Below are 14,681 nucleotides of genomic sequence, written 5' to 3' on the forward strand. Positions count from 1 at the left end.
ACCACAGTCACCATCCATGAACGACAAAGTAGCACTTAGGGAAGTTTGTAATTTGGCAGAAGAAAAGGCTATAATAATACGAAATACGATGTGGTTTTAGAACCCAGGATCTCAGCAATTAAGAGGCAGGAGCAAAGCCAGAAAAGGCCGCTGCTGGAGTTGTAAAAATAGCATGAGAGTCAGCAGGAATTTGCAGTGCGTTGGGAAGCTTCACTGGGAAGTTAACATCTTAAAGGGAGTGGTGGAAGAGGCTGATCTAAGGCCCCAGTGGCCTTAACTGTACCCAACCCCAGATTATACTGAGTCAGCAAAAGAGCTAAGAGTTTATTTCATGCACACAGTGGCATTTTAATGCCCAGGACAAAGAATGGTTGGGCTGAGTCTTTCTGTTGCTTATGAGATGCCACCAATGGATCCGAGAATTCTGCCTGGCATAGTATCTTCCGTTGTGCAAATAAAGTCCCCGTCTTTTATGGTTGGACATGACCTTTCAGATTTTGGTGGTAGGAACTGCTTGTCTAAAAAACAGCAGCAGGCAAGCAGTTCTCATGGATGGTCAGAACACCTTGATTCAAAATGTTGGGGATCACCAGATCTGATGGAGAAAGGAGGGGCATGTGCACCTGGGTGCATCCGCGCTCCGGAAACAATTCTTCAAACAGTGCTTGGGCACTATTTTTAAATGCTGTATTCCTGGGGGGAGGTTGAGAATAACCTGCTTATCTTTTGCAATGAGAGAGGGTCATTGCTCTGGCACTCACTGATGAATCCAGCTCAGGATTCTGGGCTCATAGCAGGACTGACATGGTGGAGTACAAATACCCGGATGCCCATGAAATGGCTGTTCAGAGTGCTGGGAAGCGTTTGGCCCGAGAGATCAGAAAAAACACACACTGGGCATTTCTATAAAAATAAGTGTATTTATAAAAAGCATAAAACATAAACAGTTCTCATATCCAGATCCCTGGATAGGCACAAAAGCTTTACAAGCTCATACATTCACACACGCAGAGCTGGAAGAGGGGCTGCTGGAACGAGAGGCTGCAAAAACGAAACTGAAACTTCTTGCAGCAAGTCCAGGCAAATTCCTCCAGGCAATCAGCAGCTTTAGCTTATATGGTCATCCTTTTCATGCACCCCAACCCGAGGACAATTAAGTTCACCCTGCCGATACTTAAGAAATTATTCAATTACCATGGTTACTTCTTTGCAGCTAACATTTCTTGCAGAAAACACCACATACCAACAACGGCAACACTGAGAGACACAACTCTGCCAGTGTCTCTCTGTGGCACTGTAGTATCCATTTGAAGTTCTGCAGCCCAGATATGGTAGCCCTTGACCGTAGTCCTGAGAAACCTATCCAGAAGGTTCTTGACTAAGGAATGCTCGTGAAGAAAAGTCCAGGTTTCAGTCCCTGGCATTTTAACTGATTGATTGGTAAGCTGATGGAGCCCACCTGACATGAAAACGAATCCCCCAGTGGATGGGGTGGTTGGAAAAAAGTTGCCAACAGCCTTGGAAAACCAATGGGAGGTCAGGTTAACAAAACTGGGCCTGACGCAATAGTATCTGGATCATGTATCGATTTCAGGAGGAACTGGGGGCAAAGCACAGCTTTTGTCTGTCTGCGTGTACATGTACGGAAAGGGGTGTGATGAAAACTGATAAAATGAGATTGCAGGTTGCCTCGCTTGGCCTTGAAAGAGATGCTGGGAACTCGAATAGTTTTCTTGCAGTTTTCAGACGTTGGTTCACAGACAAAATAAATGTCCAGCTGCCACCTTGCCCCTTCTGCATTTGGGGACGTAGAATCTACTGTACTAGGATTTTACCATGATGAGAAATATATTCTCAAAACTGCCTGCAGAGGGCACTGCTGGCATTGGAAAATATCTTCCAATAAGTGCCACTATTTACACGTGGGTGGGTGGGTGTGTGCGTGTGCACATACACACACACACACACACACAGAGAGAGAGGGCAACAGAACTGAAATGCTCGTGAGGTTTCCCCAGCCTAACATTTGCCTCTCGGTGACTGCTTTATTATTTTATTGCTGCAAGGAAGAGTTGAAAGATCATCAGAGGCCTTTCACACAGCTGAAACGAACTTCCTCCCACTTCGGCGGAATTTACAGGTGCCCTAGTGACATTTCTAAGAGGTGCCTTAGACATCCATTGGAGGAAAGTGTCTCGCCTCATGGCAACGGAAGGCTCAGAGCAGAATCTGGCCATCATTCTAAGCCGATGGTTTTTATTATCATGAACAGTTAAGCAAGAAAAAAAAAAGCAGTGGTAATACTAAGTGAACTGTCTCGGACACGGAAAGGGCTTTATTTCAGCCCCTCCCCTGCCAAGATCTACTTCCAGAGACAGAGAGCAGAGCTCTATAGCCATGCCTATGTGAAGCTGAACAGGTCTTCAAATGTGTTCTGTTCACACGTGATCCCAAATAAACAGGGTTTGAAAGATAAGTATAATGCTGCCATCGTGTCACTGAAGATGGCGGCCGTTGAGGAGTGGGCACTTAGCCTGTTTTTACCTGTGTCTGTTTCTCAATCAATATCCTTCTCTAGAAAACATCTAGGTTCACACGTGACCCCAATGAGGACGTATATGATTTCCATCGTGGGGACATCACAGGCAGAAGGACAAATGATGATTTCAGTTTCATTTTGCCCAGCTTTCCCCATCAGCAATTTGCTCCAGTTGGCTTTTCTCTTAATTCATCCCCTAATTGTTTTCATCTGCTTGGCATACCCAACAAGGATCCTACTGCCCTTGTTGTGCTTTGCTGCCTCATTTCCCTAAACGCCCATGGTCCCTTCTTTGCTCCAGCCTGGCCCAACTTTGGCTAGCCCAGACGATAAGGGAAACAGCAAACCATTTGCAGACATACAAGAATACATGGCTCAATCTGGAACAGTGTTCTGACTTTTAGGAAGAGTCTCAGGGAAGAAGAAAGCTTTCTTAGAAGAGATTAGGAATAAATGTCCGCTTTGAATAACAGCTCAGACATTTGTGGAAGAGCAATCCTTTCTCCATCGGAGGAAATGCAGCCCAAGTGTCTGGCCATCTTTGCTTGCAAAATATCCGAGTCGCTAAAGGAGTTGCTGGTTCCGGTCGGTAGGAATCTGACTTTATTTGGGAGAAAACAAGCTAGAAGAACCAAGAGAGGCGGTGATCGATGTGTATTTTTCTTGGCATTCATGGTTTGACATGTACAGCTTGCTAGACATTCAGACACAAATATTTGGAGTTGGACATATGGACAGCAGGGATGAAATAATTATCTATAAACAACCTCAAATGAGGAGGAAAGATTGGGTGGCATGGCTAAGACAGACTTCTGTGAAAGCAGATTCTGGGAATTGTTCCCTGTGTCGTCATCACAACCATTCTTCTCTGTGTTGAAACCCATTTTCGCTCTCTTTCCCTCGCTAAACTCAAGCAGTGTTGTTTCTGAAATACCTCTGGAGCTTTTGCTCAGCATAATCCAGTGTTGGGGGCTGGCTGGGGAATTCCGGCAGTTGAAGTCCACGCATCTTCAAGTTGGCAAGGTTGAGAAACACTGGCTCAACCCATTCAAAATCATCTGAGTGAAATTGATTTCTTGCTCTTTTCAGGTTTAAAAAATGAGCCTGCAACTCCTACCCATCACAAAAAAATGTCTCCAAGGATGTTGGTTATCTCCAGATTCCCCTTTCATGCCCTTTCCCCATCACCTATCTTGGCATCTGCCTCTAAGCTTCTAGCCCTCTGCAAGCCATCTGCTTTTTCATTCTGCCTTTCAGCTTGGCAGGGCCGGATGATGTTCAGATGAGTGCTCTGCGTTTGATGTGGATAAAAATCCTTTTGGATCAGATGCTTTTTAAAGTAGATTTACCTTCAATCACCATTTATTAAATCTCTCTCCACTGGAAACCATTGCATTAAGCCCCGATTATAGAGAATCCGGAGGGGGAGGGTTATTGGAGGAGGTAACATAGCTGTTTTGCCAGTCTTTGTCTCTATTCCTGATCTGCTTGGCGTAGATTGCTCAGATTTCTAGACAGGAAAGACAACCACTTCCTATGGCTTTGGCTGGGACCAAGCACCTTCTAAACTTCACCGGCTGCTGGCTTCTGATGACTGCAGCTTGGAACATGTCTGAATGAGGTTCAGTCTTGGCTGGGCTGGTAGAGACTAGCCACCCATGGAAAGCAAAAGTTTGGGAGCCAAGGGGCAAAGTGGGAAGCTCAGCGGCTCCCTCCGCAGAATGAGCAGCTCCTTCCAACGCACTTCTCTGAAGGGTTCAGTGTCTGGATCCCAGAAGGTAAGGGGGCATTTTCACATCGATCCAAGAAAACCCCTTGTGTGGGGGGAGGGGGCTGGATAAGCCCTCTGGAGGAAGCCAGTGCAGTCGGGGGGGGGGGGGGGTCTTCCAGGTTTGGACTGAGCACTGTGAGGAGTGTTTTGAGGAGAGGCAAGGTGGGGTTGAGGGCTCTTCCTTGGAGCTTGTCTTCACTCTTGGGGAGGGGACATTTTAGGAGGGGACAGCTGCAGAGTCCATTGGTCTAGAGCCTAGAGTCCATTGGAGTCCCCTGGAGTCTAGGTCTAGACTCCATTGGGTCTAGGTCTAGAGCCTAGAGTCCATTGGTCTAGAATCCATTGGTCAGGCCAGCATAACGTAAGAATATTGGGTTTTCTTCTTCTAAGGCATGGGTGAAAGAGGTGTAGATGAGTAGTGGATATGGATGCTTGGCTGCACCTAGATGTGGACCTCCTAAACTCCGCTGAGAGAAAGGTCCAGTGACCCTTCTACAACTCTATTCCATACAACAGGAATTATACAAAGGGATTCCTGGTCAGTTCTGTTTGGCTGACTCATATTTGCTTCTCAAGAAACCTGCATCTTATGGCAGAGTTGGAATTTCTAGCTAGAATGGTTCCTATAAACCACATTCAAAACAAGGTCCAATCTCATATCCAAGCCACAGACGAAACTGCCATATCTTGTACTGGCCCACTCCTCTGTGTAGCCCACAAGTGAGAAATCTGTGGCGGTCTGGCCCAATACCCGTACTCTAACTGACCACATTTCTCTAGGATCTCAGATTCGTGTCTTCACCAGCCCTGAACTGGGGATATGCCCGGGATTCAAAAGGGATCTTCTGCAGTGCTGGGCCACTGAAATGCCTTCGCTCCCTGTTCATGGAACTGGGAACCACTGGATCCATTCTCCCTCTGCCCACAACATGCTCTCCTTTAACTGCATAGGATAAGGGATTCAGGCTGCGACCTCTTGAGGGCAAAACGTTTCAGCCTAAGCATTGGGCCTGACACTTTTGACTCACAATGTGCCTGAACATCTACCGCTTTCTGATGAAGGGAAGAACCATCGCATAGCAGTGCCTTCCCACTTTGAAAGTTTCTGCACACCAGATTGTCTTTAATAATAGCCCAGGAAAAGATGCAACAGCTGATCTGGGTCCATCTGCTGCAGTGCCTGCTTTGGTGTGATCAATAGCCGTATGGATAAAAATTTTAGAAAGCAGGCAGAGGCCCCTATGTCCTACAGATTTGCCAGTGGTAATGTTAAGCTCCCTCGACTTGGAAGCATCAATATCTTCATCTGCTTTTCTTAGATCTTTCTTGCTGGGTGACTAAACATTCCCAGGTGAACATCATTAAAACATACATGCAGGGACAGGCAGACCAAAAGAGGGACAGAGAAACAAAGGTTAGGTCCAAATTATTATTATTATTATTATTATTATTATTATTATTATTATTATTATTATTCAGATTGAACCAAGAAATCAGTTTAGAGCCAAATTTAAACATGACTACAGCACACCCAGGTGGGCTCTGGGTGTCAGCAAAGGAGGCCTGCAAGTAGGGTTACCAGATGTCTGGCGAAAGGAGGACATGTCACATCCTCTGTCCGGCAGGCATAGCTTTAAAATCAAATATTGTCCAGCTTTTTTGAGTATCTTTGGGTGTTTTTAAAGGTTTTTCTTCCCCCCACTAGCAGTCATTCAAACTTTTGTGTATTGGGCCCTTGTAAATTGTCTGCTTCTTTCCTTCCCTCATCTATCAACAGCCTAGATTTACATTATTTAATTTATTTCTGTGAGAAACTTGGAACGTGTAGGGTAACAATGAACTACGTATGAAAAGGAAGACAATACAGAGAGAAGACAAGAAAAACAAAACCCGGATTTCTCTTTCTCCCCTATCTTCGCCTCTTTAATAGTTCAAGGTTAAGAAAACAGCCAGATGCAAGTGTTTAACATTTATATTATTTGCAAATTGTATTATTTAAAAAGATTCCTTTACAAGCTGCTACATATAGATCAATATATTTGCAATTTATGGAATTGGTGGGAACCCCTTTCTTTTATTTTAGAATCACTGTACCTCTAAACATTTTAGAGACCAGTATTGAAGTTCATTGGGGAGAGGGCTGTAATAAATCTGTTGAATATCTTATTAGGGTATTTAAATAGTCACTTCAGAAAGTCAAACTGAGTTAGTGATGGAGCTGCTAAGTGAAGGCAGAATTACCACTGGAAGATTTCCTTGCCTTTGGCAAAATGTCTTTATGTCATACAGAACTTAATTAGTTCACTTATTTTAATATGTATGGATCCAGGAGGACTGATTAACCAAAACTACTTTGTACTATATAATTATGAATGAGATTCATGGTTTTCTTTCTGAAGCCAGGTAATGAAAGAGTGGCCTTATTAGAATAACCTGGATACAGATTAAAGGTGTGGCATCACAACTGGAGAGTATCTATGGGGCAGCAATGCCAGCATCCAACTGATGACTGCTGGGGAGGGGGGGTGGGCTACAGATCTTAGACCTGGAACTGCCTGGGTTCTGTAGCCCAGCAGAAATCATCTCTTGGAGAAAATGCGTCCACAATCATTTCCTTGGCAAAAGAGTGAACCCTTTCCCTGAGTTCATGTGGCCATTTCAGGATTTCAGGGCCAACATTGAAAAACCACCTGCAGTAACGGATTGAGGATGCTTTTATAAAAACATCCTGCCTCCATTTCCCAGCTCTCCTAGTCTCCAGTTTCTTCAAGCTGATTTTTTCTTCCACCTTCTCCTGATGCGTCTGCAGACTCAAAAGGAGAACCCAGCTGGTGTTGCTTGGATGATGGGGTATGTCTCTGGCAAAGAGAAAGCATTTAAAATAAAAGCAGGCTACTCATTCTCAGTAGCTTCACAGTGTGGGAAACTCCATCAAGACCAAAGTGCATTAGATGGACTGCCACCTTGAACCAGCCTGAAGCAGAAACCGTTGGCATTCTCCCTGCCTTGGCAAGTAAAACGGGCATTGCTCACCAGAATCTAGACTACTGTTTGTATAGAGTGAGTGGAAAGAATGGATGCATATAAAGAGAGGTGAGCAAAGTTGCTGTTTCCACCTGAGATTCAGGACAGTCTTCTTCTGCCCACCCTCCCAAGAGGCAGGTTACTGAGGAACAGGGCATCATATGGGATTAGCTGGCAGAACTATTGTGAATTATGGCTTTGAATGGCTAGATGCACAGAGGGGCTGTGGCTCACGGCCAAAGCACAGGCTTTGCAAGCAGAGAAGCTGGTTTCCTTTCTGAGCATTTTCAGTGGAGCAGTCAAGGAAAGCTTGGCAGGTGGCCCGACCAAGCAGAAATGACCAGGTTTAGGAGCTCAGCAGCCTGATGCGCTGTAAGCCAAGTCTGGGTGCCTCCACAAACAACAGCATGTACTATGAGTGCAGAAGAAGACGAGAACCCACAGCACCCAATCCATAGGGAAATCAGTGCGGCCGGACTGTACAGGGCGAAAAAAACTGCTTACGTGGCATCCTCACTGCTTCTAATATAGCAGTCTGGTCTAACTTTAGCTTGCTGTAAGAAGGATTAGACCTAATTAATTATGGCCTTCTTTTTTCAAGGAATGTGGAGTTCTGCCTCTAATGAGGACTGCCCTCTCAGGTCCAATTGTCTCGATTACGCAAATCGTGCTGAGATTTCAGCTGAAAAGAGAGGGTGGGCTTCCAATGAGGATTTGAGAACATCCCATCTAGCTCTTTGTCAAAAGCCAGCTTTCTTGGCCATTGCTCTAAGCCCCCTGTTTGGAGTTGGGGAAGGAGGCTTAGCCAATTGGAGATTTGGGTCCTATCAGGGTTGATGTGTCACGTCGTGTTCTACCAGGAGATGGAACCTCCTTCCAGGCAGGGCAAGGATGGGTCATGGATTTCTAGAAGATTATCTTCAAAGGAAGTCATTGGATTGGGCTGCACAAAAAATGAGCTTGTGTGCTTTTCCTGAAAGAGTGAAACTCCTAACTTCACAGGAGAGTTCTGAAACTTCTACCCCAAAGAGGAGGTTTAAAAACAGACAATTTTGCCTGTTATGCCTCAGTGGTAAAAGCAACGAAACCTCCAAGTTTAATTCCATTGCTACCCCTTCTTAGATGTCCGGCATTTTTTTACTCTTTCGGTACAATTTTCCAGGAAATAACAGGTAGGAATGTTGACATTTGAAACATTTTTTGTGATTGTTATTCAAGATGGTTTATGAGAGTTTCATTTGTTTTTGAAGATGTGTAATAATCAAAATTAGATGTTTCAAAGGAGGCACTGCAGGAACTAAATTGAGGAGCATGGATTGATGGAATCGGGCAGTGTTAGATCAGAAGATTTTGTGGTAAGGCAGTGGCGGATGAAGTCAGGACACTGATTTTGGGTGAATGCAGATTGGTGTTGACCGTTGATTCACCAGTCCTGAACGTACCACCACTGGAATTGACTACCATTCGTAGACCATCTTCCTGCAGAAATGTCATCACTTATCTAAATTCACTCAACTGACAATATTGCTCCTAAACTGGAACTTCCAATTTCATTTCATTTCATTTCACTTTTCCAATGTGATTTTGTAGAACTTCGGTCACCTGGAAGTACTAGTGTTCAATCATCTCCGATGGAAGTTCTGGTGTCCAGTCATCTCCAATCCCTGCCATTCTGTGAGTGTCTGTTAGCTGTATCCATTGAACCTCAACTACCAAATCATGCCAAAGGTTTCTGAGACCCAAAGGCCCAAAGGAGATATTGGAACTCCCAACCAGGGAATTTAGGATACTCTCCTTTGGCCTAATGTTGATACTAGACAGGCGTATGAGCAAAGTCACTATTGATAGATAGATAGATAGATAGATAAGAGAGAGAGAGAGATAAGAGAGATGATAAGATAGATTTAGTGTTAACCAGTTTTGAGTTAATGTACTTAAAACTTTGCTAATGTGTGGAAGTATTCAAAGAAAAAGCTTAATTAGGTTGCTTAAAAACATACTTTTACAAAGCATGCTAAATTACTTTAGCCTGAACTGAGTTTTGTTTCATTTTTGTTGTGGTGGCTTAATATGTAGTAGAAACCCAGATTGTTTGGTTACCTTATGTTTTGATATTGAGTGAACCTCTAAAATGTGTTCATTTTTGTCACACACCGGTAACAGTATAGCCTGCAGCATTTTCAGCAGATTAAGGAAATTAAATATGCAAAACCAGGGAAACTGTAAAGGACTACCCCACATACTACCCCATGGGGAGAGGGACTTTTATCCCAGCAATGAATTATCTCTGTGTTTGTTATCTTCATACTAACACCAGCAGGTCTAGACCTGAAGCCCCAGTTGCATTTCTGAATCCATCTCAAAATGGTGGACAACTGTCTTGGGCCTAGTGATAGATAATCTGACCTGACCAAATGGGATTAACATGTGTCTTTTTAATATAAGATGTAGGGATGCAGCTGTAACAGGAATTCCTGAAATGGAAGTATCTATATGAATCCAGATAACCAGCAGATGGCAGCAAAGGGTTCTAATTTTCTCAGTGTTTTTGGTGCCCTCTAGCAGCCATCCAAATTGGTGCAGCTGAGATATGGTACCCTGACCTCTTCCTTTCGGTTGGCTTCCATTTCCCTCGTTGCTATTCAACCGACCTTGAGTTGTTTCTCTGCTTTCATTCCCCAGGGTCAAAAAGCTTGGATAGAGAAAACCTTCTCCAAGAGAGAGTGCACGCACATAATTGCCAACAGCAAAGACGCTAGCAGGTGACTTTCCTTGGGGGTTGGCGCTTGCATTTGTCGTTTTTTAAACCCACAAATGAGCCATCTTGGTCTGGCAGCAGCACCAGCCAAGCCACTGCCATTATCAGTGGGGGGTATGGCAGAGCCTTGTCTCCCAAGCACCTGCTTGGATAGAGTCCCTTCAGCTGAGCGGAAGAGAGGAAAGATCCAGGTCAGAGGTGAAGCCATCAGGTTTCAAGATCTGGGGGAAGCTGCCTGTCATGCAAGGGGTCCAAAAAGAGAAGCATATTTCAAAAAAGATGAGGTGCAGTGCCAAGGCTGGAATGAGGGGGCCTCAGGCAGTCCTTCCAGCAGTCACCAACCTTGAGGAGCAAAGTCCAAGGTTGGGGTTGCCTGCTCGATTGTAAGGGAAGGCAGCAGATATAAAACTGAGGTTGGCTGATGCAGTGACATTGCAGCCTTGATGCTCCTTTTGAAGACAACCTTAATCTGCAAATCTGCAGGAGAAACTTGGTGCTGATGAGATTCTCCCTGGCATTTTGAAGTGGGGAAAAGAACTCCTGCACTTTTCACACAGGAATAACATTGCCTAGAATAGATTGGAAAGATGATCCTTGCCATTTTATTCCCCATTAAAGATTTAATTTAATTTTAATGCAAGCTGCTCTGACCCTTTGATCTATATGTGGTCGATAGTGTTTCAGCAACCCACTAATTTGCATTATTGATGCTACAAAACTTTGGATTAATCGGAAAAAGTCCCCAATTAATCAGGCAGCAGATTCTTTTTAAAAAGTACTACTAAAATTGCAAAAGGCACGTAAAATCTGCAGTGATGCACTCTCCTGTCCTTGCTCTCATTCCAGAAGGTATTCTCCTAATAAAAGGTTCTCCAAAGATGAAGACTTCTTGCTTCAAAGCTATTTTTTTAAGTGGGTTGCAGATTAATTCAAATGCAATCAACTGATTTTTTTTTAAAGAATTGGCGCATTATCATTTATTTATTTTCTATCCTGCCTCTATTATTTTTACAAATAACTCAAGGCGGCGAACATGCCTAATATGCCTTCCTCCTCCTCTTTTCCCCACCAGAACAACCCTGTGAGGTGAGTTGGGCTGAGGGAGAGTGGCTGGCCCAAGGTCACCCAGCCGGCTTTCATGCCCAAGGTGGGACTAGAACTCTCGGTCTCCTGGTTTCTAGCCCAGCACCTTAACCACGAGACCAGACTGGCTCTACAACTTCCTTTGCCCCAAACAGCAAATGGAAGAAAAGTGGTTAGATGCCAGCAGCTGCGCCTGGTTTCATGTTTCTGCTCTGCTTTTGGCCACAGGTGCTGCTGCGGCCAACTCCTCACCCAACACATCCCCATTCCCGGCGCAACAGCAAACAAGAATGGAGAAGACCCAGCAAGGCAGGTAGAAGCTCAGCCAGAGAAATGGTCCATCAGTAAACACACCCAAGTCCTCCCAACAGATGCCTTTGGAAATCTCGAGTTCCAAGGTGGAGGTCATATCAATAAGTCCATGGTAAGTGAGGAGGGTTCCTTCCCGAGAAGAGATGGTGATGGCATTCCAAGGTGGCCTTCCCGGTGATGTTCTGCTAGGGAGCCTCTGGACATCTGCCCTTAGGCAGTGCCCAGATTTCAGCCCCAGCAAACCTGGAAGCAAATGTGAGGAAGTGACTTTTGAGAAACCCAAAGAGGCAAAGCTTGTAAAGTAAAATGTGCCACTGTAGCTTGGTGGTAGGCTTAGTGCTCCTAGCAGGAATACATAAAACCCCTTTCTCTGGAAAACTAGGGATTAGACTAGGCTAAAACTGCTTTTCCCACCAAACTGGTTGGCCAAGAGGGAAGCCAAAATGGGACCTGAGCGAATCGGGATGTTGGCCAGATCCAGCAGGACTTCTGTGTCCTTTTATCTTGCAGTACATCCGAGTCTCCTACGACACCAAGCCGGACTTGCTTCTCCATCTCATGGTGAAGGATTGGCAGCTAGAACTCCCCAAGCTCTTAATATCTGTCCACGGGGGGCTCCAGAACTTTGAACTGCAGCCCAAATTGAAGCAAGTGTTTGGGAAGGGCCTCATCAAGGCTGCCATGACCACAGCTGCTTGGATTTTCACCGGAGGAGTCAGTACAGGTATCTAATGGCCAGCTGTCCCAAGGTCTTTCAAGAAACTGGCTGTGATTGATGCCATGCTTTCTAGCAAGGTGTGGGTGGAAGACAGAGAAAGCGCAGTGGGCTTTGAAGGATGACCCAAGTACTACCTATTGCACGGGGGATGAGGCATGACTGATCTTGGCTGGAAGCCGATGCTGGTTTGGTGGAACTATGGAAGGCTGACCCTCTCAGAGAGCAGCAGAAGGGTGCCATCACTGTAAAAACAGTCCTCCATCTGGCCATTCAGGAAGATACCCGCTACACATCCTTATGGGACTGTTTTAACCCGTGGAAAGGGATGGGGGGTGTTACTGGAGAAAGTGTCCTCTAAGTTGCATGCAAACATCCCAGGGGCTAATGAGCCGGTCTCCTCCCTTGTGCAGGAATCATTCGTCACGTTGGAGATGCCCTGAAAGACCACTCTTCCAAGTCCAGAGGACGCATCTGTGCCATTGGCATTGCCCCATGGGGCATTGTGGAAAACAAGGAGGATCTGACTGGGAAAGATGTGAGCCTGCCCCACACTTCTGGTGGAGTTTTTACCAAGTTCTTTTTCCTTTCCTTTTCTCTTTCCACCCTGATTAACATCCAGCAGGTTTCAGATCTCACACTCTTCCATTGGTAACCCTGCCCATGTTGCTCTACACAGTTCCACCTTCTTTTCTTACTGGAAAATAAATTATTTAAGGAAGGAAGTGGTTTTCCTGTTTTTTTTTCCTTTTAATTGAGGGGGCCAGGAGCCCCCACACCCACATGGTTTCCTGGTGTCACCCCAAAACAGCATATATGTGCTTGTTCTGGGATTATGGTTCACATCATAACATCTTCTGAAGCTTTTCTCCCAGGCCTACCAAGAAAGAGAGGTTTGATTGATGAGCACCAGACAGGAGAGCTTCAGCTCATCGGATGGCCTCCTCTGAGGTGTCACCAGCTCCATCTTCCTTTGCCTGCTTTTACCCATTTGATTTGCTTCTACACATTTGCTTGTACATATTTGATTTGCTTCAGTGGATTCTCTTGGACATACCCTTAAGGTCTGTTGTTTCCTTCCGTTGTTTAGGCTCATTTTAACTCACAGCTCTGTTACTGCATTTTTAGTTCCTGCTTTGCACTTGGTCTTGATTTCGCTGTCATTTTCTCATTCAGGTTGGAGGTAATGCTAACTCCTAGCTTAACGTTGTACAAATCCATGTTGCGTGTGGGATTTTCCCTTCCTTCTTCTAATGAGGGCACATGTTGGAAACAGGAAGCCTCTGCTTCCATTTTCAGATTAGCTGGAATTCCCCTGAACTTGGAACTTTTTCCCCCTGATGCCTTCAGGATGTGTCCTCCACTAGAAATGGCCTTGATTCAAAGGTTCATATATATATCAGAGTCCCTCTTTTGGGGGAGATGGGTGGTAATTAAATTTGAATAATAAATAAATAAATAAATAAATATCCAAAGAAGCTTCTATTTATTTGCTTGAAGAGGAAACAAGGATGCCATTGATGTTAGAATTAAATTAATCAGTCTCAAGCTTTGGGCTCCCATGGCCTATGTTGTTTTGCAGGAGAGAGGATTTCATTTTGACAGCCCCATCTTTGCTTATGCTACCAGCTGCTGCAAACCTCCCCTCTTTCTTTGCATCTGGCCACCGTATCCGGGAGAGGATGCAATGCTAACAGCCATCTGTTTGGAAATTTATATTGGGCTGGCTGCTGATGTTCTTTTTAGAGCAAAAGGCAGCTTTCTATTAATTGGCATTCTTCCTTCTGGGAAATAATCTCTGGATGGCAGATCTGCCCTGCACTGTGACAGTAACTACTTAATAGCTGCTGTACCCAGAGACATTTGCATCGGTGTGGGTGGGATTTGGGGCCCTCAGCTAAGACCGAGCAACACTGTGCTTTTCTGTTTGACAGGTGACAAGACTTTATCAAACAATGTCGAACCCACTCAGCAAACTTTGTGTGCTGAACAGCTCCCATACACACTTCATCCTTGCCGACAATGGCACCCTTGGCAAATATGGGGCGGAGGTGAAACTGAGGCGCCAGCTGGAGAAGCACATCTCCCTGCAGAAAATCAACACCCGTAAGTGATGGGGGTTCAGATCTTCTGCACAGATAAGGCCTCTTGTTCCTTAGGAAGAGAGTGGTTAGACTTCTCATGGCTGCTGTGTGAGAATACTGATTGGATTCAGTTGAGGAGGGTCAACGTTGCAAGGTACTTCCGTTGCTGATGTGGTGCTTTGGATTTTATGGCGACTTCAGGGCAGCAATGTGGATTAACAGATCTGAATTAATAGATCTTTCTCCCCCATGGGTAGAAACACTCTTCCTGACAACACTCTGTGCTTGATTTGCTAAGATAAAATTGCTGGCTTAGGGAGTATAGTGGTCAGTGTTGATCAGAATAAGGACTGGGATAGTGGGAATGGGAAGGACTTTTTCCTGACATAGCTCAC

General features: G+C 45.0%; 1 protein-coding gene across 1 annotated transcript in view; it reads left to right on the forward strand.

The window, feature by feature from the left end:
• Positions 1 to 4,197: 4,197 nt before the first annotated feature.
• The window catches only part of TRPM1 (transient receptor potential cation channel subfamily M member 1), a 37,233-nt gene continuing 26,749 nt past the window's right edge, over positions 4,198 to 14,681 (forward strand). The window contains exons 1-6 of the mRNA XM_063314311.1: positions 4,198 to 4,317; positions 10,017 to 10,096; positions 11,404 to 11,599; positions 11,998 to 12,211; positions 12,616 to 12,740; positions 14,137 to 14,308. Of these exons, the coding sequence (XP_063170381.1) occupies positions 4,198 to 4,317; positions 10,017 to 10,096; positions 11,404 to 11,599; positions 11,998 to 12,211; positions 12,616 to 12,740; positions 14,137 to 14,308 (907 nt within the window). The remainder of the gene's footprint in view (positions 4,318 to 10,016; positions 10,097 to 11,403; positions 11,600 to 11,997; positions 12,212 to 12,615; positions 12,741 to 14,136; positions 14,309 to 14,681) is intronic.

Source organism: Candoia aspera, chromosome 13 (genome assembly GCF_035149785.1).
Source record: "Candoia aspera isolate rCanAsp1 chromosome 13, rCanAsp1.hap2, whole genome shotgun sequence".
Taxonomy (NCBI): Eukaryota; Metazoa; Chordata; class Lepidosauria; order Squamata; family Boidae; genus Candoia; species Candoia aspera.